The 26,782-nt window shown below is 46.2% G+C and overlaps 1 protein-coding gene across 1 annotated transcript; it reads right to left on the reverse strand.

Annotated features, from left to right (window-relative positions):
* Positions 1–2,596: 2,596 nt before the first annotated feature.
* LOC144676468 (D(2) dopamine receptor B-like) lies at positions 2,597–15,707 on the reverse strand. Its single transcript, XM_078536883.1, has 7 exons — positions 15,600–15,707; positions 13,249–13,307; positions 7,557–7,684; positions 6,183–6,391; positions 4,912–5,004; positions 3,674–4,010; positions 2,597–2,784 (listed from the first exon to the last, which is right to left on the reverse strand). Exons 1-7 carry the CDS (start codon positions 15,705–15,707, stop codon positions 2,597–2,599), a joined length of 1,122 nt encoding a protein of 373 aa, XP_078393009.1.
* Between the last annotated feature and the right edge of the window lie 11,075 nt (positions 15,708–26,782).

Consider the following 26,782-nt stretch of genomic DNA (forward strand, 5'->3'; position numbering starts at 1 on the left):
TGTTCCCATTTATCTGCTGCCCTTGTCCTTCAAGGCGATGCAGGTTGCAGGTTTGGGACGTACTGTCAAAGGATCCTTGGTGAGTTGCTGCAGTGTATCTTTTAGATGGGGCACACTGCTGCCATTGTGCGTCGGTGGTGGAGGGAGTGAATGTTTGTGGATGTGGTGCCAATCAAGCGGGCTGCTTTGTCCTGGATTGTGTCGAGCTTCTTGTGTGTTGTGGGAGCTACACTCATATAGGCAAGTGAAGAGTATTCCATCACACTCCTGACTTGTGCCTTGCAGATGGTGGACAGGCTTTGGGAAGTCAGGAGGTGAGTTACTCACCTCAGAATTCCCAGTCTGTAGCTCTTGTAGCTATAGTATTTTATATGGCTCGTCCAGTTCAGTTTCTGGCCAATGGTGCCCTCCCAAGGTGTTGATAGTGGGGGTTTCAGTGATGGTAGTGTCATTGAACATCAAGGGGAGATGGTTAGATTCTCTCTTGTTGGCAATTGTCATTGCCTGGCACTTAACGATTCACGAATGTTACTTAAAGAAATGGTTCAAATTGTTCATCCCCCAAGATGCTCCTGAGTTTAGTGTGTCACTGTACAATTTAGTTGAGTGCACTGCTAAGGTTATACTGAATGGCGAAGTTTAATCAGTCAGACAATAGATTATTAGGCAAGAAGGGGCCATCATGGAGCAGAAGGGCCTGCTCCGCCATTCAATAAGATCGTAGCTGATCTTCTACCTCACTCCACTTCCTCGCCTGACATATCCCCATATCCCTTAATATCCAAAAACGTATCAATCTCAGTCTTGAATATACTCAACGACTGAGCATCCACAATTTTTTAGGGCAGGGAATTCCAAAGGTTCACAATGCACTGAGCGAAGAACTTTCTCCTCATCTCAGTCCGAAATTGCCAATCCTTTATCCTGAGGCTGCGCCGGCCCGCCCACCCACCACCCCGCCACCCCACCCCCGCCCCCGCCCCCGTTATGCCTCTCCAGCCAAGGTGGAAATCCGGACTTGGAAATATATCGCCGTTCCTTCACTGTCGCTGGGTCAAAATCTTGGAACTCCCTCTCTAACAGCACCGTGGGTGTACCTACACCACATGGACCGCAGCGGTTCAAATAGGCAGCTCAACACCACCTTCTCAAGGGGCGATTAGGGATGGACAATAAATGTTGGCCCAGCCAACGAAGCCCACATCCTGTGAATGGTTTTTTAAAATAAAGTGATCGCTTATTGTCTCAAATTCTAACTTGATGGTGGACAGATTGGCATATGGTATTTTTTTCAGGCACCATCTCGTTTCTGGGACAGCTTTGCTGAATCATCTAGCACAATGTGCATGACTAGAGATCGATAAAGATTTGAGCTTTCCATCACAATCTGTAAAGTGAGACAAGGACAGAGGTCACATCTCTACCCAAACGGGAATCAGGATAATTGCGTATATTTCTCAGTATATTCACTGCTTCGAGGCATTATCTCTGTCCAAGAGTGGATTAAGGAGAAGAAAAGGCTTGCGTTGCCATTAAGTTACAGCACAGAAGATGGCTATTTGGCCCATTGTGACTGCTGGCTCTCTGAAAGAACAGTCATGCAAGTTCTGGTACAATCACATTGCTTTTATATTCTGTGCCTCCATTTATAAACTCAAGGAACCCATTTGCTTTTATTACCACCTTATCAACTCTGTTGAGTTGAACAGTAGCCTTGTGGTCATGTTACTGGACTAATAATCTCGAAACGTGAGTTCAAATCCCACCATGGCCAGAAGGAATTTAAATTAGGTTCATTAAATGAATCTGGAATTAAAAGTGAGTAACAGTGATCATGATACTATAATTATTGTTGTAAAAAACCATCTGGTTCATTAATGTCCTTTAGGGAAGGAAATCTGTCATCCTGACCCGGTCTGGCCTGCATGAGATTCCAGAACCACAGCAATGTGGTTGACTCCTAGCTGCCCTCTGCAATGGCCCAGCAAGCCACTCAGTGGAATTCAAGAAGGCAAATCCCCATCATCTTCTCAAGGGGAAATGAGGGAGGGGCAATAAATGCCAGCCATGAATGAACAAAATAAGGGACCTGCCACCTTTAGGTTTGGCCCAATGCCTCTCTGCTCATCTCCACATGACCCATACGTTACATTTCGTGGTGGCACAATGATCAAGGGTTGCATTTCATTCTGAGGATACTAGCTTGGGTGCGAGGAAGTGGGAACTTCAGTAAGGAACACAACAACTAAACTCAGAGTAGGTGGCGATGGAAGGTGTTTAGGTGTAGAGAGACTGTATGTAAACTACTTAACATTGTGTTGTGAGCACTCATCCTTTTCTTGTCGTGTTCAGAAGGTGCCAGTGTGTGGTGCACTCATGTTCCTCCATCTTTGGCAGGAAGGGATCATTCTGGCTTCCTGTTATGGTGTGGTGAAGACAGCAGAGACAAGGTGTTTATAGTCTGGGATCCTTAAAAGCCTGTGTCTCTCATGTGGAGACATCAGTTGAAAGTTTCATGGTCTGGTCCGCTTGGCTCTCAGTTGCCAGCGACTGTGCTTCAGCAGTCCCTGTTCCAGAGTCAGTCCCTGTTCCAGAGTCAGCAATGCAAGGTCTTCATGAAGGCTTTGCGGAACGCCACGTTGAAGGTCGTGTAGATGATGGGATTGATGACGTAACCCAGCCAGGCGCAGGCGCTGTAGAGCGCCGGCGGGGTGTAGCACCTCTGGCAGTGGACGTTCAGGATGTGAGTAATGAAAAACGGCAGCCAGCAGATGATGAAGACGCCTGCCAATCCGACAGAGAGAGAGAGAGAGAAAGGAAAAGAGTCGTCAATGCACGTGTGGGCCATTTGTCATCGCAACACAGTGACTCGCGAAAGGGTTCCTACCCCACTCAACTCCTCAACCATATGGCAACAGGGCATCCATTAATTACTTATAGTTGTTAGTTCTTTGCTAAAATTCACATTACATCTCTGGCACACAAGCTTACAAATTTGGTATCATCAGTATAGAATCCAATCCTAGAACATAGCGATTTCATACAACTTAGCCTATTGTTCTAGATCATTGTGACACTATAGGACTCAGACTAATCTACTGGGAGTATGGTAACACTATACACAGCCAATTAATCTAGATAATTACATTTCCGTGCAGCTTGGCCTATTGCTCTAGAACTTTGCGGTCTGGTGGAACGCAGCCTATTGTTCTAGATCACAACAAAACCCATGAACTTGGACTGTTGATCTAAATCATTGTGCTACAATGCAACTTAACCTATGGTTCTAGATCACTGTGCCACAACGAAACTTTGCCTATTTTTCTAGATCATTTCAAGACTATGGAAGTTAGTCCACAGTTAAAGAGCATGTAATTTAGCCTACAGTCCAAGATCATTGCAAGATCCAAGGAATGTATCCTGTTCGTCGAAATCATTGAGACACAATGGAACCTCGTCTATTGTTCTAGATAGTTGTAACTACATAGAACTCGGTCTGTTGTTCTAGACCATTGTAAGAACCGGTAGACGTTTGCCTATTCTCGATCATTGTGACACAACAGCACCTAACCAATTGTTCTAGACCACCGAGACGGTGGATCTTGGGCTATTGTTCTAGAGCATTGTGACTCGGTGGAACATAGTCTATTGTTCTAGTTTGTTCTCGACTCACCTAAGACAACCACCAACATTTGTTGCTTTCTTCTCCCTCTGGTGGGACAGTTTGCTTTCGCTGCTGATTTGGCCACTGGCACCTGTTTCTCATCTGACACCATCCACACCACAAAAGCGCTCCGCCTGAAGAACCTTGCTTGGCCATCGCACTCGGGGTCCGCGGATACCTCGATGGGGGAAGGGGCCTTCCATTTAGCAGCCATCAGGCACGATCTGGAAGTGGTCCCGAGCTGGAAAGGCAGCGGAGTTCCTATTGGCCTTGACCTCTCTGGAGGCCCCACAAAGCGGGCTCTCTCAGATTCTTCGGAGTAAGGGATTGCTTCTCGCACCAGTGTCTAGGATGCCAAAAAGAAGAGAAAATGGGTGTTACCAACAGCCAATAGCACAGACCAGAGCACACACAAATCACAGGAGAGGACAAGGAAGGGAATGACAAAGGGCCCTTGTCTCCAAGTCACCATTTTGTACATGGGGTGTGGGCAGTCAACTTGTTCACAGAATCATACTGCACAGGAGAAGGCCATTAAGCCCATCGAACCTTTGCTGGCTCTTTGAAAGAGCTTTCCAATTAGTCCCACACTTCCGCCCGCTCTTAGCCTAACAGCCCAGCAAATTTTTCCCCTTCAACTATTTATCCAGTTCCCCTTTTGAAAGTTCCTACTGAATCTGCTTCCACCGCCCTTTCAGGCAGTGCCTTCCAGATCACAGAAACTCACTGTGCAAAAAGAAAAAAAAAATCTCTTCATCTCCCCCTCTTTCTTTCACTGATTCTCTTCAATCTGTGTCCCTCTGGTTACCGACCCTCCTGACACAGGAATCAGTTTCTCCTTATTTACTCTATCCGAACCCCTCATGATTTCACCCATCTCGATTAAATCTCTCTTTTAACATTCTCTGCTCTAAGGAGAACAATCCCAACTTCTCCAATCTCCCCATGGAAGTGAAAGGAATTGGGGTTCTGTGCGATGGTAATGGATCCATCTATTGACATTCTGCGCAATAGGACTGAAGGAGAAGGGGCTTGTTCCATTGGGATTGTGTACAATGGGAGTGAGTGGGAAGAGGTTTGGGTCCATTGAGATTCTGTGCGATGGCAGCGAATGGGAAGAGAGTTGATCAATGACCTTTGGAATGATTGGTGACCTTAGTGACAAGTGGGAATTTCGGCCACTCAAATTGAACTGGGAATTTGTCAATCAGCTCCGAGGATTCTGATGTCTCCAGATGAGGCCTCACCAATTTCTTTTTACTCATACTGGTGCTCCCGTTTGATTGGACCATTAAAGTGCAAAGTTTGACATCTTCCGGGTGTGTGCACTTATTCTGAAACTAAATAAAACAAAAAATGGAATTATCGACCCTGGCAACAGTGTAGGCACGAACATGGATACAAATACTTCATGTTGGCCATAAAGAAATCCCATTGTTTACAACTTGAATTGAGAGATTATCCATTAAATAGGGCAAAAATCCTTTCAAAATTACTGACTTAAGTACTGCATTTTAAAAACATTACTCGTTCATGGGATGTGGGCTTCGCCGGCTGGGCCAGCATTTGTTGCCCATCCCTAATTGCCCCTTGAGAAGGTGGGGGTAAGCTGCCTTCTTGAACCGTTGCAGTCCATGTGGTATAGGTACACCCATTGCTGCTAGGGAGGGAGCTCCAGGATTTTGACCCAGTGACAGTGAAGGAACAGCCGATGTATTTCTAAGTCAGGATAGTGAGTGACTTGGTGAGGAACCTCCAGGTGGTGGTGTTCCCATCTATCTGCTACCCTTGTCCTTCTAGATGGTCATGGTCATGGGTTTGGGAGGTACGGTCTAAGGAGGCTTGGTGAGTTGCTGCAGTGCGTCTTGTAGATGGTACTCTGTGCTGCCACTGTGCGTCGGTGGTGGAGGGAGTGAATGTTTCAGGTGGAATATGATTGTGTGAAACGTACAGTAATATTGCACAAGGAAATTTCACTCTAAAAAGCATGTTTTTTAAATAATAAAGCAAGATACTGTCCCCTTCAAACACTCCCAGGACAGGTACAGCACGGGGTTAGATACAGAGTAAAGCTCCCTCCACACTGTCCCCACCAAACACTCCCAGGACAGGTACAGCACGGGGTTAGATACAGAGTAAAGCTCACTCTACACTGTCCCCATCAAACACTCCCAGGGCAGGTACTACATGGGGTTAAATGTATATTTCCCTCTATCCCTGCCAATCTGCAGCCTCTTACAAATGACCAACATCCTATACTTGTGGTGACATCACTTCCTCAGTCATCCTGTATCCTCCCTTAAATGGCAGGTTGAAAGCAACTCTGCATCATGACAGCGTGTCTGATACAAAATGGATCGAAGCCACTCTAACCCATGTCGAATTGAACCCGTGCAGCCTCTACGCAAAGCAAACTTGGGCAGGATTTAATTGCAATGTCTAGAGGTTAAAGGTCAGTCACTTACACCACGCCCAGTACGCACATCCCCTCATTTTAATATTTGAGCTTGTTATTTACTCTTTCGGCCTTTATGGGCGGTTGGGTTTCATGCTCCATGGCAACGCTGATCCTCTTAGCTGCCACGCGCTTCCTCCTCTGTCTCAGCATGGCATAGATCTGGACGTAAACTAACAGCGTCATGATGATGGGAACGTAGAAGGAGACAATGGAAGAATATAAGATGAAAGAAGTGTTCATGATGGTACAGATGGTCTCTTCCCTTTTATCTGGAAGAGGACAGAGCACATTCCTGGTCTCCATAATTGCAAAAACTGTCATTGAGCACTGGGGAAGGTGTAACTAAAGGTTCACAAAGATGGCACTTGAATTACGAGCTTATAACTATCAGGCAAGACTGAACAGGCTGGGACTCTTTCCTCTAGAAAAGAGAAGGCTGAGGGGTGACCTGATAGAAGCCTTTAAAACTATGAAAGAGTTTTGACAGGGTGAACGTAGAGAAGTTGTTTCCATTTTTGGGGTGGGGTGGGGGAGGGTAGGGCTGGTGGGAGACCAGAACGAGACGGCCCTCAATATAAGATAGTCACTAGTGTTGTATGTGCCTGCATGCCACTGTAATGTAAAGGTACACGGCAGAGTAAGGGTTAGAGAGGGACTGGAGAATAGCACCACCCACGGTATGATGTATAAAGTCACATGGTAACAGACTGAGAGAACAGTCTAGAGAGAACACTCTGGAACCAGCGCCATGCATGACAGTAACTTGAGATCTGTAAATAGATAAAGAGTTCATGTTTAAATCTACAAGTCTCAAGGTCACATCGTTGAGACACCACTGCACACCATAATACAATATGGTTGGCAGTGGTGGGATACCAGCACTATCAGTATAGGGCAACAACTTGTAAATCCAATGGGGAATTCAGGAGAAACTTCTTCACCCAGAGAGTGGGGAAAATGTGGAACACACTCCCACAGGGAGTGGTTGAGGTTAATAATATCGATGTATTTAATGGGGAAGTTGGATAAACAAATGAGGGAGAAAGGAATAGAAGGAAATGATGATAGGGGAGATAAAGAGGGGGTGGGAGTGGGCTCATGTGGAGTATAAATTCTCCTCCTCCCCATCTCTGGTTGTTTTCCCGATTCTCTTCAATCTGTGGTCCTCTGGTTACCGACCCTCCTGCCACTGGAAACACTTTCTCCTTATTTACTCTGTCAAAACCTCTCATGATTTTGCATGCCTCAATTAAATCTCCCCCTGAACCTTCTCTGCTCTAAGGAGAATAATCCCAGCTGATCTGGTCTCTCCATATAACTGAATTCCCCAATCCTTGGGACTGCTGTGAGAATTCTCATGCCGCTCCCTTATCATAGAAGGAGACAATAGAGGAATAAAAGATGAAAGAAGGGTTCTTTATGGGCACAGCTTACCAGGGTGTTTTCTTAGCCCGAAAGAAGCGGGCATCAGATTGCGAAGGACATCATCCAAACCATGGTTATCATCAACGTGACTCTCCGCTTGGATATTGTAGAGCATTGGCATGGCACCCGCTGTATACCTGCAAGGGGTGTACAAGAAACAGGTTAGAGCTGTTAATGAACCGGATGGTCTTTAAAAAGCTCCAAAATAGGTGGTGAGTGAAGCAGGGAAGTAAGTTCAATAGGTCAAATGGCGTACTCCTGTAGCCATGACAACCAAGGGAGGTTGAGGATGAGGATCCATTGATCCAATCGGAAAAAGGTACACAATACTCCCAAGAACTAGCAAACAACCAGACAAATCGGAGCAGGAGGAGGCCATTCGGCCTCTCGAGCCTGCCCCACCCATTCAATAAGATCATGGATGATGTTCTACTTCAACTCCACTTTCCCACCCTCAGTGCCCAAAAATCTATCAATCTGAGTCTTGAGTATACCCAATGATGGAGCATCCATAGCTCTCTGGGGTAGATAATTCCAAAGATTCCCAATCCTCTGAGTGAAGAAATTTCTCCTCATCTCAGTCCAAAATGGCTGACCTCTTAACCTAAGACTGTGACCCCCACCATTGTTCCAGACTACCCAGCCAGGGGAGGGGGTGGGGGTTAACAGCCTCCCAGAATCGACCCTGTTAAACCCCTGAAGAATTTTGTACATTTCAATTAGATCACCTCTCATTCTTCTAAACTCCAGAGAATATAGGGCCATTCTGCTCAATCTCCCCTCACAGGACATCCCTCTCATCCCAGGAATGAGTTTAGTTAGAGTTAGGGATGGGGTTAGGGAGTTAAGGATGGGGTTAAGGAGTTAGGGTTAGGAGTAGGGAGTTAGGGATGGGGTTAGGTTAGGGGTAATGAGTTAGGCGTGGGGTTTGGGGAGTTAGGGATGCGGTTAGGGCTGGAGTTGGGAGTTGGGATGGGGTTGGAGAGTTAGGGATGGGGTTAGGGAGTTAGGGTTGGGTTTGAGGTTAGGGGTAGGGTTAGGGATCCAGAACTGTGCACAATATTCGGGTGTAGTCTCACCAAAGATCTATATAATTATTTTAAGATTTCTTTACTTTTATATGCCAATCCGTTTGCAATAAAAGCGAACATGCCATTTACCTTTCGAGTTCCTTGCTGTACCTACATGCTGACTTTCTGTGATTCGTGTACAAGGACACCCAGGTCCCTCTGCACACCAATATTTCCCAGTTTCCCACCATTTCCAACCAGGATCACAAGCGGGACAGCCGCTCCCATGGGAGGGTCCCATTCTCTATTGAGCTGCAGGGAGGAGGGGGCGAACCTTGTCAATGCACATCTGGAGAACCTGGAGTAATGAAAGGGCCTCTCGCTGGCCGTTGGGTCTCGCTGGCCCCACTTCTCCCAAAACTAGGGAGCCCAGGGAAAGTAATGGAGGAAGGAGGGAGGGTGGTGGGTAAAGGCCTGAGGAGGGAGGTGGGGGCGGGGGGTGGTGAAGAGAGGGAGGAAGAGTCTAATTACCCTTGTACAGCCCAGAGGGCACTCCACTGACAATGGCACACGTGTGTCCTGTACCCCACTGGAGCCCTGATGTGTATGAATTCAGATGGACACATCACAAATTATGAATAAGGAGCACGAGTAGGCCACTCGGCCCCTTGAGCCTGTTCTGCCATTCAATAAGATCTTGGCTGACCTGATTGTAACCTCAACCCCACATTCCTGCCTACCCCCGATAACCTTTCAACCCCTTGTTAACGAAGAACTTATCGAGCTCTGCCTTAGAAATATTCAAAGACTCTGCATCTACCGCCTTTTGAGGAAGAGAGTTCCAAAGACTCACGACCCTCTGTGAGAAAATAGTTCTCCTCATCTCTGTCTTAAATGAGCGACCCCTTATTTTTAAACAGTGACCCCTCGTTCTAGATTCTCCCACAAGAGGAAACATCCTCTCCACATCCACCCTGTCAAGACCCCTCAGGATCTTAAATGTTTCAATCAAGTCACCTCTTACTCATCTAAATTCCAGTGGATACGAGCCTAACCTGTCCAACCTTTCCTCATAAGACAATCCACACATTCTTTGTATTAGCCTGGTAAACATCTTCTGAACTGCTTCTAACGCATTGACACCTTTCCTTAAATAAGGTGACCAATACTGTACACAGTACTCCAGATACGGTCTCACCAGTGCCCCGTAGAACTGAAGCATAACCTCCCTACAATCAATTCTCCTCGCAATAAACGATAACATTCTATTAGCCTTCCTAATTACTTGATGTAAAGGCTATTAGCCTTTTGTGATTCATGCACTAGGACACCCAGATCCCTTTGCATCTCAGAGCTCTGCAATCTCTCACCATTTAGATAATATGCCTATTTTTTATTCTTCCTGTCACAGCCCCGCCACCCGGTGCCAAAAGGGCTGGAGAGAAGCAAGTTGTCTGCTACCATTTTAAGTCTGTTGCTGTGCAGTTTCCGCCAGGTGGAGTGAAATTAAACTCCTTTTCCCGATCATCTCAGGACTTCACAGCACCGAAGAAGGCTATTCTTCATCTATTCTGCATTTCCTACACTGCCAAAATCCGCGAGGTTATAACTCTCGGGAAAGACTGAACAGGCTGGGGCTCTTTTCTCTAGAAATGAGAAAGCTGAGGGGTGACCTGATTATGACGATGAAAGGGGTTTTTCGATAGGGTAGAGAAAGTCTTTCTATCTGTGTGGGGTGAGACCAGAACTAAGGGCTATAAATATTTGATTGTCACTAAAAGGTGAGATGGTGGCATAGCATTAATGTTTGGACTACTAAGCCAGAGGCCTAGGCTAATGCTCTGGGAGACATGGGTTCAATTCCCACCACAGTGGTAGGTGGAATTTAAATTCAATTAATAAATCTGGAATTGAAAGCTAGTCTCAGTAATGGTGACCATCAATTGTCATAAATACCCTGTTTGTTTCACTGATGTACTTTCGGGAAGGAAAGTGTGATAGAGTTGATTTTCTAGGCAGCTTTGCTTGGTGGAAACGTTGAACTTTATTTACAAGACGGCAGCAGCAGTTACATGTGTGCATCTAACTCTATATCTAGAGAAGAATTCTCTCCTCGTGGGTCCCCGTGCTGCTAACTCATTGGTCCATACAGATCATGTGATCTTACAACACGGGAGTATTCTTAAAGCTACAGTCCTACATTTATCAGAACTATAATTACTGCAGCCACCCCCCCCCCACCCCGCCCCCACCCCCGCCCCCGCCCCCGCCCCCAACCTTAAACTTTTCTCTACCTTTTGTATTTATCTCATGCCATCACAATGTTTACACAGGTCATGAAATTACAAATTCAGTCTTTAAGATGGTTTCCTGATCTGTGTGGAATGTCGAAGCTCCACGACTTCCGATTCTTTTGCAGTAACCATATTCTCTGGAACCGCATTAACATCAGGTACCTCATTAGGCACAGGCAGTTCAGTGTCTTCCACTCCGACAGAGACATCGGAGACATGTCTGTCCTTGGTTGAGCAACTTTAACAGGAACCATAGCTGCACACATCCAGACAAGCGGGGATTATTCCATCACACTCCTGACTTGTGCCTTGTAGATGGTGGACATGCTTTGGGGAGTCAGGAGGTGAGTTACTTGTCGCAGGATTCCTAGCCTTTGACCTGCTCTTGTAGCCACAGTATTTAAATGGCTCCTCCAGGTGTTGGTAAGGAGGACTTAGGGTCGACGGGGCTGAGATTGCTGTTGTCGTTTCCGGTGCCTATGTCAATGCCATATGGCCCATCCTGTTTCGTTCCTTTTTCGAGACTTTGTAGCGGTTTTGATACAACTGAGTGCCAGCTCGGCCATTTCAGAGGGCATTTAGGAGTCAACTACATTGCTGTGGGTCTGGGGTCATATGTAGGCCAGACCAGGTAAGGATGACCTCCCTAAAGGGGCATTAGTGAACCAGGTGGGTTTTCACAACAATCAACAATGGTTTCATGGTTATCGTAAGACTTTTAATTCCAGATTTTTACTGAATTCAAATTCCACCATCTGAACCCACCACCGTTCGAACCCAGGCCCCCAGAGCATTACCCTGGGTCTCTGGACTACTAGTCCAGCGACAATACCACTACGCCATCCCCTCCCCTAACTGGGAAATGGGAGAGCGGAAGAGAAGGAGAGAGAGAGGCTGGAGAGAACGGGAGAGCAGGAGAGAAGGAGAGAGAGAGACCGGGGAGAATGGGAGAGTGGGAGAGAAGGAGAGAGAAACCGGAGAGAATGGCAGAGCAGGAGAGAAGGAGAGAGAGACCTGGGAGAATGGAAGGGTGGGAGAGAGACTGGGGGGGAGTGGGAGAGCGGGAGAGAAGGAGAGACAGACCAGAGAGAACGGGAGAGCGGGAGAGAGAGATTGGAGAGAATGGGAGAGCGGGAGAGGAGAGAGCGACCATGGGGAGTGGGAGAGTGGGATAGAAGGAGAGACCGGGGTGTGGGAGAGTGGGAGGGAAGGAGAGACCGGGGAGAACGGGAGAGTCGGAGAGAGAGACCAGGGAAAATGGGAGAGCGGGAGAGAAGGAGACACCGGAGGTGTGGAAGGGAAGGAGAGAGAGAACAGGGAGAGTGGGACAGCGGGAGAGAAGGAGAGGGAGACTGGTGGAGTGGGACAGTAGGAGGGAAGGAGAGGGAGACTAGGAGGGAAGGAGACAGAGACTAGGAGGAGTGGGAGAGAAGGAGACAGAGACTGGGGAGAGTGGGAGAGCGGGAGAGAAGGAGACAGAGACTGGGGAGAGTGGGAGAGCGGGAGAGAAGGAGACAGAAACTGGGAGGAGTGGGAGAGCAGGCGAGAAGAGGAAGACCAGAGGGAGTGGGAGAGCAGGAAAGAAAGGGAGGGAGACCAGCGAGTGGGAGAGCGGGAGAGAAGGAGAGAAAGAGAGACTGGTGAGAGTGGGAGAGCGGGTGGGAAGGAGAGGGAGACCAGGAGGAGTGGGAGAGTGGGAGAGAAGGAGAGGAAGACCGGGGGAAGTGGGAGAGCGGGAGAGAACGAGAGGGAGAGTGGGGAGAATGGGAGAGTCGGAGGGAAGGAGAGAGAGACCGGGGAGAGTGGGAGAGCGGGAGAGGAGGAGAGGGAAAACGGAAGAGGGAGAGGAAGGCGGACATGACAGAGAACCAGAATAAAACAGTGACAAAAACAAGCAAATGTGCTAGTTAGTGACTGTGGAGGGTGCACAATCCAGTGTGTGGGCAGAAAGAAATGAATCATAAAATATTACAACGCAGGAAGAGGCCATTCAGCCCATTGTGCTTGTGCCGGCTCTCTGAAAGATCTATCCAATTAGTTCCACTTCCCCCACGTTGCTCTTTCCCCCATAGCCCTGAAAACATTTCCCCTTCAAGTATTTATTCAATTCCCCTTTTGAAAGTTCCTGTTGAATCTGCTTCCACCGCCCTTTCAGGCAGCGCCTCCCAGATCACAACAATCACCGTGTAAAAAAAAATCCCCCTCATCTCCCCCTCTGGTTCTTTTCCCGATTCTCTTCAATCTGTGTCCCTCTGTTCACCGACCCTCCTGCCACTGGAAACAGTTTCTCCTTGTTTACTCCAGCGAAAACCCTGATGGTCGTAGGGAAGGTGTCACGATATCAATGCCCTACCATTTACAGCTCAAATAGCTGACTGTGAAGGTGCCAGGCTTTACCAGGTGTGGCAGGAGTGCACCAGCAGCCTTTTCCTGGCTCCGTACTGATTTCCCCGGAGCTGTGCCGAACCCATAAGACCATAAGACCATAAGACATAGGAGCAGAAATTAGGCCATTCGGCCCATCGAGTCTGCTCTGCCATTCAATCATGGCTGATAAGTTTCTCAACCCCAATCTCCCGCCTTTGCCCCGTAACCTTTGATCCCCTTACCAATCAAGAACCTATCTATCTCGGTCTTAAATACACTCAATGACCTGGCCTCCACAGCCTTCTGTGGCAATGAATTCCATAGATTCACCACTCTCTGGCTAAAGAAGTTTCTCCTCATCTCTGTTCTAAAAGGTCTTCCCTTTACTCTGAGGCTGTGCCCTCGGGTCCTAGTCTCTCTTACTAATGGAAACATCTTCCCCATGTCCACTCTATCCAGGCCTTTCAGTATTCTGCAAGTTTCAATTAAATCCCCCCTCATCCTTCTAAACTCCATCGAGTATAGACCCAGAGTCCTCAAACGTTCCTCATATGTTAAGCCTTTCATTCCTTGGATCGTTCTCGTGAACATCCTCTGGAACCTCTCCAGGGCCAGAACATTCTTCCTGAGGTATGGGGCCCGAAATTGCTCACAATATTCTAAATGTGGTCTGACCAGAGCCCTGTAAAGCCTCAGCAGCACATCCCTGCTTTTATATTCTAGTCCTCTCGAAATAAATGCCAACATTGCATTTGACTTCCTAACTACCGATTCAACCTGCAAGTTAACCTTAAGAGAATCCTGGACTAGAACTCCCAAATCCCTTTGCACTCCAGATTGCTGAATTCTCTCCCCATTTAGAAAATAGTCTATGCCTCTATTCTTCCTACCAAAGTGCATGACCTCACATTTCCCCACGTTGTATTCCATCTGCCACTTATTCGCCCATTCTCCTAACCTGTCCAACTCCTTCTGCAGCCTCCCCGCCTCCTCAATACTACCTGTCCCTCCACCTATCTTTGTATCATCTGCAAACTTAGCCAGAATGCCCTCAGTTCCTTCATCTCGATCATTAATGTATAAAGTGAAAAGTTGTGGTCCAAATACTGACCCCTGCAGAACTCCACTAATCACCGGCCGCCATTCTGAGAAAGACTCCCTTATCCCCACTCTCTGCCTCCTGCCAGACAGCCAATCTTCTATCCATGCTAGTACCTTGCCTCTAACACCATGGGCTCTTATCTTACTGAGCAGCTTCCTGTGCGGCACCTGGTCTAAGGCCTTCTGGAAGTCCAAGTAGATAACATCAATTGGCTCTCCTTTGTCTAACCTACTCGTTACCTCCTTAAAGAATTCTAACAGATTTGTCAGGCATGACCTCCCCTTGATGAAACCATGCTGACTTTGCCCTATTTTACCATGCACTTTCTAGTATTCTGAAATCTCATCCTTAAAAATGGACTCTAAAATCTTACCAACGACCGAGGTTGTTGAACCCACTGCCTGAGAAACAAACTTCCGGTGCTCCAGAGCTGTCCCCCATTCCCCACGAGTGAGGCAGTGCGGCACCTTCGAGAGGGAGTGGGTTACCACAGGGCGGTACAAATATGTGTTGACAGGACTGATCCCAACCAGTTTGGATATAGAAAGAAAACTTGGCAGAAATGTTGCTCCCATTCACCAAATTTGTGCAGCACTGAAGGAGACCATTGAGCCCATTGAGTCCGTGCCAGCACTTCTGACGAGCGATCGGGTTAGTCTCACTACCACAACCCCCACCCTAACTCTTTCCCTTAAATGCTATTCACCTCGACCACTCCCTATGGGAGCGAGTTCCACATTCTCCCCACTCTCTGGGTAAATTCTCCTGAATTCTCCATTGGATTTATTAATGACTATCTGATATTGATAACACTAACCACCCCTACCCCCACCGCCCAGTTCTGGTCTCCTCCACATCTTCTCTACGTCTACCCGCTCGAAACCCTTTCAACATTTTAAGGACCTCGATCAGGTCAACCTCTCAGCCTTCTCTTTTCTGGAGAAAAGAGCCCCAGCCTGTTCAGTCTTTCCTGATGGTTATAACCTCTCAGATCTGGAATCGTCCTTGTAAATCTTTTTTTGTTTTGCATCTTCTCCGGTGCCTCTATATCCTTTTTTATAATACGGAGGCCAGAACCGTGCACAGTGCTCCCATTGCTCGATATAGGGTAGAACATAACTTCTATTTTTCAACGCTCACCCTCTAGAAATGAAACCAATTGCTTATTGCTCTTTTAAATGTCTCTATCAACCTGCATCACCAACTTTTCGCCACGGGCGTTTCATTCCTGTTTGCTCCCCTTGATAATTTGGTGTTGAAAATTTGGTAGCACACTCACTTCTGCTCCGTCCCGAGACTCCTTGCGAGTCTCCTTCCGCTCTTCCTTCCCTGCAGCATCCACATAGCGGAGAGTCTCACTCCGGCAGAGAGAGATGTTCTCGATCATTCAGGGCTGCACTGGTGCTGCCTGTACCGAACTCTCAGCACAGCCTGTCTCTCCCTTACATACACATACACACACACACACACACGCACCATCAGAAACCTGCTCTCCTCAGCATCATCCCTCTCCCTGACAGCTTGATGTTCTCTCACAATAAGCCAGACACCCAATCGGATTACAACTCAACATGCCAGAAATTAATTCCCCCAACTATGTTCATTCTGACAGTTGGAGTTTGTTTCTGCTGATGTTACTAATTGAACCGAAGTTTAGTATTCTGGTTATATAGCAAATAAATCAGCTTTGTTTTAAACATATTGTTGTAGATTTTTGTCTTTCCCACCTGGGTGTTTAACATCACCTGGCTGGAGCTCAGAAAGGACAATCTTGGGGAGGATCATACGGCAGGAACAGAACATTCAGCCTGGACACAGTCCAGGAGCACGATGACCATCCACATCTTGTCCCTGTTGGATGAAATCAAACACAGCGTTTATTCTCAATCTGGTTATCTGACATTTTCATTATATACAGTTCACACTGATCTTCATGATAACACAAATATTGCATCTCCATCCTTCATTTCCATTTCGCTAATATAAGATTTGTTTCCCACAAGTCTATCTAGAACATCATATGGACCTTCCCAATTAACATCCCGACCCGACCCCTTTTCACAAGGTTCTTAACATGACTTCATCTCCCATTGAACAGTTAATGTAACGGGTAGGGTTGTTCTCCCTGGAGGTGTTGAGATGGGCAGTGCCATCTTCTCCACTGCCTGTAGTCCCACTGAGGGAGGATGCTGAGGTTTGTTGGAGGTTCTGGAGAAACAGGTCCTGAGTCTGTCGAGTAGCAATGGGGAGTGGGATCCCAAGACGATGCACAATCTGCATTTTCTGCCCTGTCATGAGCTGAAATGGGCTGCAATTGGAGGAGTGAACAGGAGGGGAGTGAATGGTCATTAACAAACCAGGCAAGGCAGTTGACCTTGACCAGATCATCAGCTCCCTTCATGACAGCTTTTCTCAGTGCTGTTTTTATAGAAAAGTGAAGCCCTCGACTATCCTGATAAGTGCTCGGTGGTAGGTGATGTGGAAATGTTGTTCCACACCCACAAGATGACGGAACTGCTGCATTAATTCAGCTGTGAAATGAGAACCAATATCACTCTCTATCCTTTTCAGAAAGTCCCATCTGATAAAGATCTGTTCCCACAAGATTTTAGCTGTAGTGGCTGCATCATTTTTTACAGGCAGGGAAAGATTCAATCCACCAGGTAAGCATAACTATAACTACCAGGATATACCGGTCCCTTCCTGTTACTGTGGGTAGTGAGCCTGTATAATCAATCTGCAATGTTTCCCATGGAACGTCATTCAGATGTGACATGTCCGTTCACAAGTCCGGGTTAATTTGGTCACAGATTCAGGTAGTGATGGACATCCTGGTGCATCCTGTGTTGTCAATAGTAATTATGCAACATATCGAGGACTGGAAAAAGAGGAACATGTCCCAAATTTGATCCATGAACAAAAATAATTCTTTTCTGAGGCATCAAAGTGTGACCCAAGTCAAATTAGAGTCACACTTGTTGGATGAGTGAGTTCTTGCTGAGAAAGGATGAGGGAAAGTCTTTGCTATGGTGTACGGCCTCTTTGGCCACAGTCACATCAGGGTCATGGTCCTGACAAGTTTTTAAATCACGTTTAACTGGAGTCTGTCGTACCAGTACCAGTGTTCTGGGTGGATCCCATGGAATTCCCTCTGGAGTAACTTTCCTGGTGAGTCAGTCTGCCTGGTTATTACATCACCCTCTTCACTAACTCTTGCTGCTGATGTACATTCACATTACAAATAGAAAATTGTTCCCGTCACTTACCAGCAATATACCAAGTCATTCGGCATTTGGAGTGGTGGGTGAGTGGTTTCCTTTCTGTTGTGGAGAAGTTGTGTTTTTTTTTTGCCAGAGAGGTAGGTTTTCCCTGAGGGAGTTACAACCAATGGATAGTTTCTGAATAGTTGGAGTTTCCATCAGTGACAGTTTGAAGGGCTGTGATCACAATAAGCTCAGATTTCTGGGTTAAATATTATGTTGAGTATTTAATAAGGATATTACAGCTGTCATGAGGGACATAAGATGCAGCACCAGTCTGATACAGTCCTTGTTCATAAAGTTGAGATCCATCTACATGAACACCAGTGAAATTGGACAGTGGTGTGGCCCTAATATGTCCAATGGACACGGCCTCTTTCACTGGACAAGTATGTGGGGTTCTTTCAAACTGCAACATCCCAGCTAATTGGCATTTGTGAGGTTACAACATATTAATATCCTTGATTCGTAACTCCATAATTCATCTACTCTATCATATCAGGGATGTTCCCTTCACTTGGCCCTTTATGAATAATGTCACTGTGGTATGTGGGGTGTGCAGAATTATCGAATTAAACTCGACCAAGTACTCTGTACTTAACTAACCAGTGAACCCTTAAATAAAAGCAATATACTGCGGATGCTGGAGATCTGAAAAAAAATCGGAAGGTGTTGGAAAAATTCAGCAGGTCTAACAGCATCTGTGGAAAGAGAAGCAGATTTAATGTTTCGACTGCAATGTGACTCTTCTTCAGAACTGAAGAGATGGAGAAATAGGATGGGTTTTCTGGCATTGAAAAGTGGGGAAGGTCAGGTACAACAAAGAGAAGGTCAGGAGGACGGGAGAGATTAAACAAAGATGTGATTGAACAAAAGGCAAAGGGAGTGGTCATGTTTGTAGTATAAAAAAAACAAAGCACGGTAAGTTTTAATGTCAGAGTACAGGAAAAATGGCTGTCCATTTCAGTTTCGAAGAAGGAGAGTAGACGGCAGAGTGGTATTGTTGCTAAACTAGTAATCCAGAGACCCAGGGCAATGCGCTGGATAATACCACCACATTGCGAATAAAAATCTGGAATTAAAAGTCGAATGATGACTACCCATCTGGTTCACAAATGTCCTTTAGTGAAATGGTAACTACATGTGACAGCAATGTGGTTAACTCTAAATGCCCTCTGAGCTAGGGCAACTGGGGATAGGACACCTACATCCCATGATTGAATAAAATAAAGAATCATATTGGAATCAAAACACTAACACTGTTCCTCTCTCCAGATGAGTTGCCAGACCTGCTGAGTTTTTGTGGTACTTGCTGTTTTATTTCAGCTCAAAACACTGGTCAATCAATCTTCCCAGAGTCTGGGAGATCATTTCCTATTCACCTGCTGCATTACTACAGCAGATATGCATCGTTTTGACAGTACCAGCCGGGCTGTGGAATTACTTGGATAGATCGTCCAAAAAGTCAGCACAGGCATGATGGGCTGAATAGTTTCCACCTGTGCTGTATCATTATATCAAAGAGTGAATATTCAGTAACATAAGATAGAGAGAGAAAGAGAGGAACCAGTGACTGTGGGATTGAACCCAGCCAGGGTCAGCACCTGCATGGGAGGAGAGAGAGGGGAACCATTGGAAAAAGCTTTAAAAACTCAGTGTATTCCGAATGGAGCAAAGATTTAAATCACGTTGGGAGATGGAACCTAGCAGCACACAAATTCACAAACATTTACGTGTCTTTTTTTAAAATTAATTTATCCCAATTGGTTAACAGAAAGATTTTCTATTTTGTATTTCGAGTGTCAATGGCGCTGCTGTTACCCAACATTCCGTGCGGATGTGAATGTGCTCTAGTCACTGTACAGGAGCCCAGTGCGCAGGCGCCGTGCTGATCAGTTGGGAGCATGCGCAATGTCACTTTGATCGGAGCCCAGTGAGTGCGGGAGAGGCTTTTGGAAATGGGTGAGGGAGGAATTTAGCCGGGAGGTGAGGGGAGGGAAAGGAGGCTTCATAAACACCCGATGTAGGCCGCAAGCCCAGAATCAGACTGTGCAGGAATGGGAATGGCGTTTGCAGCTCCGGGGAACAGACCCTGGTTAAAAACAAAAAAACGGCGGATGCTGGAAATGCAAAACCGAAACAGAAACAGAAACACCTGCAAAAACTCAGCAGGTCCGGCAGCATCGGCGGAGAAGAGGATGTTCTGTTGAAGGGTCATGAGGACTCGAAACGTCAACTTTGTTCTTCTCCGCCGATGCTGCCAGACCTGCTGAGTTTTTCCAGGTGTTTCTATTTCTGTTAACAGACCCTGGTTAACGGCCGCCATCTTCCGAAGGGGCAATTTGCTGCAGGGCGCATGCGTGGTCTTCCCAAGCGCCGGAATAAGAACATCAGGAGACCATTCAGCCCATCGAGCCTGTTCTGCCATTCAATAAGGTCATAGCTGGTCTGCTTGTGGCCTTAACTCTACTATCCTGTCTGCGCCCCCTCCCTCCCCCCCAACCCCCCCCCCCCCACCACCCCCAACATAACGCTTGTGTCCCTTGTAGATCAAAAATCTGCTTAACTCAACCTTGAATATATTCAATGACCCAGACTCCACTGCTCTCTGGAGAAATGAATTCCACAGACTCATGACCCTCTGAAATAAGAAATTTCCCCTCCTCTGTGTAAAATGAGAGACCCCCTTATTTGTAAACTGTGCCCCCTACCCTTGTTCTAGATTCCCCCATGAGAGGAAACACCCTCTCAGCATCTGTCAAGAGCCCTCAGAATCTAACATGTTTCAATAAGATCACATCTCATTCTTATAAATTCCCATGAGTATAGTCCCAACCTGCTCAACCTTTCCTCATAAGACAACCCCCCTCATTCCAGGAATTGGCCTAGTAAACCTTCTCTGACCTGCTTCCAATGGAAATTGTCACTGCTTAAGTAATCCTAGGTCAGGAGGAGGGAATGTTGTGAATTTCTATCCTGGACAAACAGTGATGAATTTTGGAAACTCCTTTTACAGAGGGTTAGAAGGGGAGGATCAACACACAGGAAACTCAAACCAAGATAAACGTTTGTCTCCTCTGAATTTCAAACCTGGACTGACACATATGACTTTTGTAATATCCTTTTACAGGTGCTTTCACTGCTTGTAATATCTTTCCAGCTGCAGGCTCTGGCAGAAGATTTTAAATTTGAAAACAGTGAAATTGTTTCAGAGGTGAGTATTATTGAACATTCATCTACAATTTAGAGCTTTTAGTGCTGTGCTCTGGTTTCCATAGCTTTGGGGCTGGTGTGGCTTCTTTACTGTGGATCTGAATCTATGTCCATCCATTGCTCTGTTTCACCTCTGCCTCCCTGATCACCTCTCTTCCATTGTCTAACCGGATTGTCGAACAATGGGTGTATTTTAACCATGTTTGGTATTTCCCTGTTATTTCTGCCAGCTGTGTCTAAATGAGGTGTCCCCTGCTGCCTGTCTCCCGTCTATACACCGCTGATTTACCAGCTTTATCTTCCCGTGATCAGGAATTGTTTTTCCTGCACTAGAGATCATTCTCTTCTGCTTCTGAGCTTAGATTGACCATAAAATTCTGCTGAATTTTTATTCCCTGTAATTGATTCTGCACATCCTGAAATGTTAACTCTCATTCTTTTTCTACAGTTACTGTCTGACCCGGAGCATTTCCAGCATTTGCTCTTTTTCTTTCAGATTTACAGCAAACGCAGTATTTTGCATTTGTTTTATTGCAGCTGTTGCTCACAGAACTGAGTCTAGAAACAGAGATGGACCATTTAATAACTGATTTGTAATGGGCTGCGTGTTGGTTGCAGAAGTTGGTCCCTGGCCTCCAGTGTTGGTCCTTTTTCATTGAATCTGAGGATCATTGAGTGATTGCAATTCAGAAGGTGACATTTCACCGTCATGCTCGTGCTGGCTCTCCAGAACAGCAAATCAGCTGGTCCCACTCCCCTGTCCTTTCCTCATAGCCCAGCAATTTATCCAATTCCCTTTTGGAAGCCTTTGTTGCATCAGTTTGAGCTGGAGTGGAGATGGAGGAGAAGCTGCTGGGTTTAACCCTGAGGACTATGGAACCCAGTCAGGCCCAGAAATTTCCAATGTGAAATTGTCAAGGGAGGTAGATTCTAGGGGGGATCAGGTTGCTAAACGGACACTGTCCAGACAATGTAAAAGAATATTGTTTAAAGAACAATTATTTTTGTAGGTGTTTTTAATGTATTTTACATATCCATATTTACATACAAGTTTTTAAAATTTATTCTTGGGATCTGGGTGTCATTAACAAGACCTGTAGCGTATATTGCCAATCCCCAGTTACCTGTGGAGAAGATGATGTTTGACCTTCTTGAACAGCTGCAGTCCATGTGGTGAAGGTGCTCCCACAATGCTGTTAGATAAGGAATTACAGGATTTTCACCCAGTGATGATGTCAGAACAGTGATATATGTCCAAGTCAATGACACTTAATTTGTTTTTATATAACACCTTAATGTAATAAAACGTTCCAAAGCATTTCTGAGGAATGTTACAAAACAACATTTGACAATGAGCCACATAAGGAGATATTAGGGCAGGTGACCAAAAGGTTGGGCAAAGGCGTAGGTTTTAAGGAATATCTTGAGGAGGAAAGTGAGGTAGAGAGCTTCAGGGATGATATTCCACAGTTTATGGCCTTGGGAAACTGAAGGTGCAGCCAATTAATAGTGGAACAGTTAAAATCAGGAATGCTGAGGAATTAGATGAGCACAAAGATCTCAGAGGGTTGTGAGGCTGGAGGAGATTACAGAGGTAGGGCGGGGCCATGGATATAATTGAAAATAAGGATGGGAAGTTTAAAATTTAGATGCTTCTTGAACAGAAACCTTTGTATGTCAGCGAGCACAGGGGTGATGGGTGAACAAGACTTGGTGTGAGTAAGCACACGGGCAGCAGAGTTTTGGATGACCTCCGGATGGAGGGAGGTGGTTTAATATGGGAGGCCGGCTGGGAGTGTGTTAGGATTGTTAAGTCTAGAGGTAACAAAGGAATGATGAGGGTTTCAGCAGCAGATGAGCAGAGTCGGGTGATGTTACTGAGGTGGAAGTAGGCGATCTTGGTGATGATGGGGATATCTGGCCATAAACTCTTCTTGGAGTCAAATATTATTCTGACGTTGTGAAGAGTCTGCTCCAACCTCACCCAGTTGCCAGGGAGAGGGATGGAGTCGGTGGCCAGGGAGTGGAGTTTGTTGTGGGACTGAAGACAATGGCTTCAGTCTTCTCAATATTTAAATGAAGGAAATTTGTGCTCATCCAGTTCTGGATGTCAGACAAGTCAGGACAGTGTGTGACTTGGAGGTGATACTGTTCCCAGAGACCTGCTATCCTGATCCTTCTCGGTGGTAGAGTGTCAGGATTTGGGAGATTATGTCAAAGTTCTGGTTGAGTTGAAGATATATAAAATCCCTCTTCCTTGCCTCATCCCCCCCCACTTCTCCCACATCCCCACCTCTCTCTGTCCCCTCCCATAGAGAACAGATTGTTGTGTAGGCCCAGAAAGGTTCCCTTCCCTGAAGGACATGAGTGAACCAGTTGGGTTTTTATGACAGTCCAGCAGCTTTCACATTCACTTTTTCCTAGTCCTGGCCTCACAAATTAACAGATTCATTCAGCTCAATTTCACAACCTGCCTTTGTGTTTTTGTGGGTTCTCTCTCACTCCCTTTTTTCTGTTTTCAATCAATTTCACAGGGTATTAGAAGGGGAGGATTCACTGTCGGGAAACTCAATCATCACATCAGGATCTGATGAAGTTGCCTAATTTATCATAACCTGAATACCATCGGATTTTGATCATGGAAGGAAAAAGCACCATTCACAGTGGAGAGAAACCGTACACGTGTTTTGTCTGTGGACGAGGCTTCAGTCGATCATTTGACCTGTTGAAACACAAGTGCAGCCACACTGGGGAGAAACGGTGGAAACGTGGGGAGTGTGAGGAGGGATTCAGATTCCCGTCTGAGCTGGAAACTCATCAACACAGTCACACTGGGGAGAAGCCATTCACCTGCTCCGTGTGTGCCAAAGGATTCCGTTGGTCATCCCACCTCCTGAGACACCAGCGAATTCACACTGGGGAGAAACCTTTTAATTGTCCAGAGTGTGGGAAATGCTTTAAAAGTTCCAGTGAACTGATGCTCCATCAACGTGTTCACACTGACGAGAGACCGTTCAGGTGCTCTCATTGCGAGACGGGGTTCAGACAATCATCTCAGCTCACTGTACACCAGCGGATTCACACTGGGGAGAGGCCATTTACTTGCACTGAATGTGGGAAGGTATTCACTCGGTTAACCAACCTCCTGATACACGAGCGAGTTCACACTGGAGAGAGACCATTCACCTGCCCCGAGTGTGGGAAGGGTTTCACTACCTCATCCAACCTGCTGATACATCAGCGCATTCACACTGGAGAGAGGCCATTCACCTGCACTGAGTGTGGGAAAGGATTCATTCAGTCATCCAAACTGCTGATACATCAGCGCACTCACACTGAGGAGAGGCCATTCACCTGTTCTGTGTGTGGGAAGGGATTCACTACCTTAACCAACCTGCTGACACACCAGCGAGTTCACACTGGGTCGAGGCCATTCACCTGCTGAGTGCGGGCAGGGATTCACTATCTCATCCCACCTGCTGATACACCAGAGAGTTCACACTGAGGAGAAGCCATTTCACCTGCTTTGTGTGTAATAAGAGATTTGCTCGCTCATCTCACCTGGTGAGACACCAGCGAGTTCATGAATAACTACAGTGATGGATTTTGCTGTTAATCACATCCAGGACTGAACCATGTTCAATGGGGTATTTTTCTGCTGATGTTAATAAACTCCAGTCCAGTTATCGTGGTTAATATTGTGGATAAAAGTCAAATAAATCAGCTTTGTGTTAAACCTACAGTATGTCAAGCCTTTTTAATATCTCTAACACAAGTTAGTTCCTTTTGAAGTGCTCTCCCTCTCCCCTGTCTCCTCCATCCTCACCCCCAACAACAAGTGTGAGGATCTCATGGAGCTTCTTTGTCACTAAGATTGAGACAATCCGATCAGCTGCCTCTGCTGCTTCCCTCTCTTCCACTACCCCACTGGGATTTCCTCCTTGTCCGCCTCTTTCTCCATCCAGCCTCCATACACACCAGCAAGTTCATACCCCAGAGAGAGGCTTTAAATGCTTAGATCAAGGTTTAAAAACCTACATTCACTGATGATGCTCCAGAACATTCACTCTGGTTCCGCTCCATTCATCTGCTCTCACTACGGGAAGAGGTTCAGGCGATTGTCCATCCTGCAGCAACACCAGCGAGTTCACACCAGGAAGAGGTCATTCACCTGCTCCATGTGGGGAAGGATTCCCTCATTCATTCAACCTGTTGACAAACCAGTGAGTTCACACTGGGACGATCTTTTCAATCTCTGGATTGTAGGAAGTGCTATGGAAATCCTGTGGAGCTCACGTACCAACAACGTGTTCACACTGACAAGATCATTCAGGTGCTCTCACTGGGACCGGGTACTGTTGATCATGTGAACTCAAGTGTCCAGCAGCGCACTCGCACTGGGGCGACACCGTTCACCTATTCCATGTGTGGGAAGAGATTCACTCAGTCATCCCACCTTAAAACACATAAACTTGTTCACACTGATAAGAAACCTTTTCTAAATTGTGTGAACAGAGATTTAATAGCAAAGTGGACCTGCTGACACACAAACACATTCACACTGGTGACAGGCGGTTCACCTGCTCCATGCGTGGGAAGAGATTCACTCGGTCATCTCACCTACTGACACCAGTCAGTTTACAAGTGACTGCAGGGGTTGGATTCTGCTGTTCTTGCAGCTGTTAATCACATCCAGGACTGGACCATGTTCATCCTGAGAGCTGGAGTTTGCTTCTGATGATGTTCATTATCCCTCTAACTGGGCTGGAGTTTAACATTTGGATAAATGTCAAATAAATCAGCTTTGTTTTGAACATATTGTTGTAGATTTTTGTCTTTCCCACCTGAGTGTTTAACATCACCTGGCTGGAGCTCAGAAAGGACAATCTGGGGGAGGGTCATACGGCAGGAACAGAACTTCAGCCTGGACACAGTCCTTCAGGGTCACACTGAGAGGGACAAATGGCACTTTTGTCTTTCTCATCTCTTCACTGACACTGAAGAGATTTTGTGTGGGTTAATCCTGAAGTGTGGAAGAAATGTGTGTCAGCTGCTTTTTTCCATGGTTCAGATGGGACAAAAGGCTCCTTTACAATTGTGTTTAGAATCAGGAAGAACAACAGTGAAATAAAGCAAAATACTGTGGATGTCTAAAATAAAAACAGAAAATGCTGGAAAATCTCAGCAGGTCTGGCAGGATCTGTGGAGACAGAAACAGAGTTCATGTTTTGGAACCGAAGAAGAGCCATATTGGGCTTAAAACGTTAACTCTGTTTTTCTCTCTGCAGATGCTGCCAGACCTGCTGAGATTTTGCAGCAATTTCTGTTTTTCAACAGTGAATGCTGGAAATGTGCTGTCAAATCAGAGATTGGTGTAAAACTGTGATGTGTTCTTGTCTTGAAAGAGAAATGGCAGGTTTAAGTTTCCAGCCTGAAAATGACTGTGGTAATTATACGACAGCTACCATTTCAGGACAATGTTAATTTATTTGAAAGACATTTGTTAAAATCTGCATTGAAAGAGCAGATAGTGGAGTTCACAGGAGCCTGTTAACTGCTGGGACAATTATACCACAGACATTTGATCTCCAGATAAAGAAGGATCTGCACCGTGTTTCCAGGAATTCCCTGTTTTATTGATGTGCGTGTGTTAGACACCAGGATAACTATAAATAGACAACTCAGGATATCCATGGTGGTGCAATCCCAACAGTTACTCTGGGATCACTCCCGCTGTGGAACTCCACCACTGACCCTGCTGAAGGTTGTAGGCTCGGGGAGTGGGGCCTCCAGGATTGGACTGTCAGAAAGGTGGGTTTCAGTATCCTGACTAATACATGGTGAAAAACCAAGGAATCCTTACTGAGGAGCTGTCTGGGGTTTTACCTGTCAGTGTAGGTCTAGGGGTGAATGATTCCCGACTCCCTGAACTGTCTGACATTGAACCCAGTTTAGAACAAGATGGATTCAGTGTCCAGGAGAATAGGGA

This window comes from Cetorhinus maximus, unplaced genomic scaffold (assembly GCF_964194155.1).
Source record: "Cetorhinus maximus unplaced genomic scaffold, sCetMax3.hap1.1 HAP1_SCAFFOLD_1626, whole genome shotgun sequence".
Taxonomy (NCBI): Eukaryota; Metazoa; Chordata; class Chondrichthyes; order Lamniformes; family Cetorhinidae; genus Cetorhinus; species Cetorhinus maximus.

What these genes read in the sequence shown, in the direction of transcription:
- LOC144676468 (XM_078536883.1), bottom strand. Translation starts at nt 15,707, where the DNA reads ATGATCGAGAACATCTCTCTCTGCCGGAGTGAGACTCTCCGCTATGTG. An exon ending in AGTCTCGGGACGGAGCAGAA is followed by an intron (nt 13,308 to 15,599) that starts GTGAGTGTGCTA and finishes GGTTCGGCACAG; the next exon opens with CTCCGGGGAAATCAGTACGG. An exon ending in GTGCACTCCTGCCACACCTG is followed by an intron (nt 7,685 to 13,248) that starts GTAAAGCCTGGC and finishes CACCCCTTGCAG; the next exon opens with GTATACAGCGGGTGCCATGC.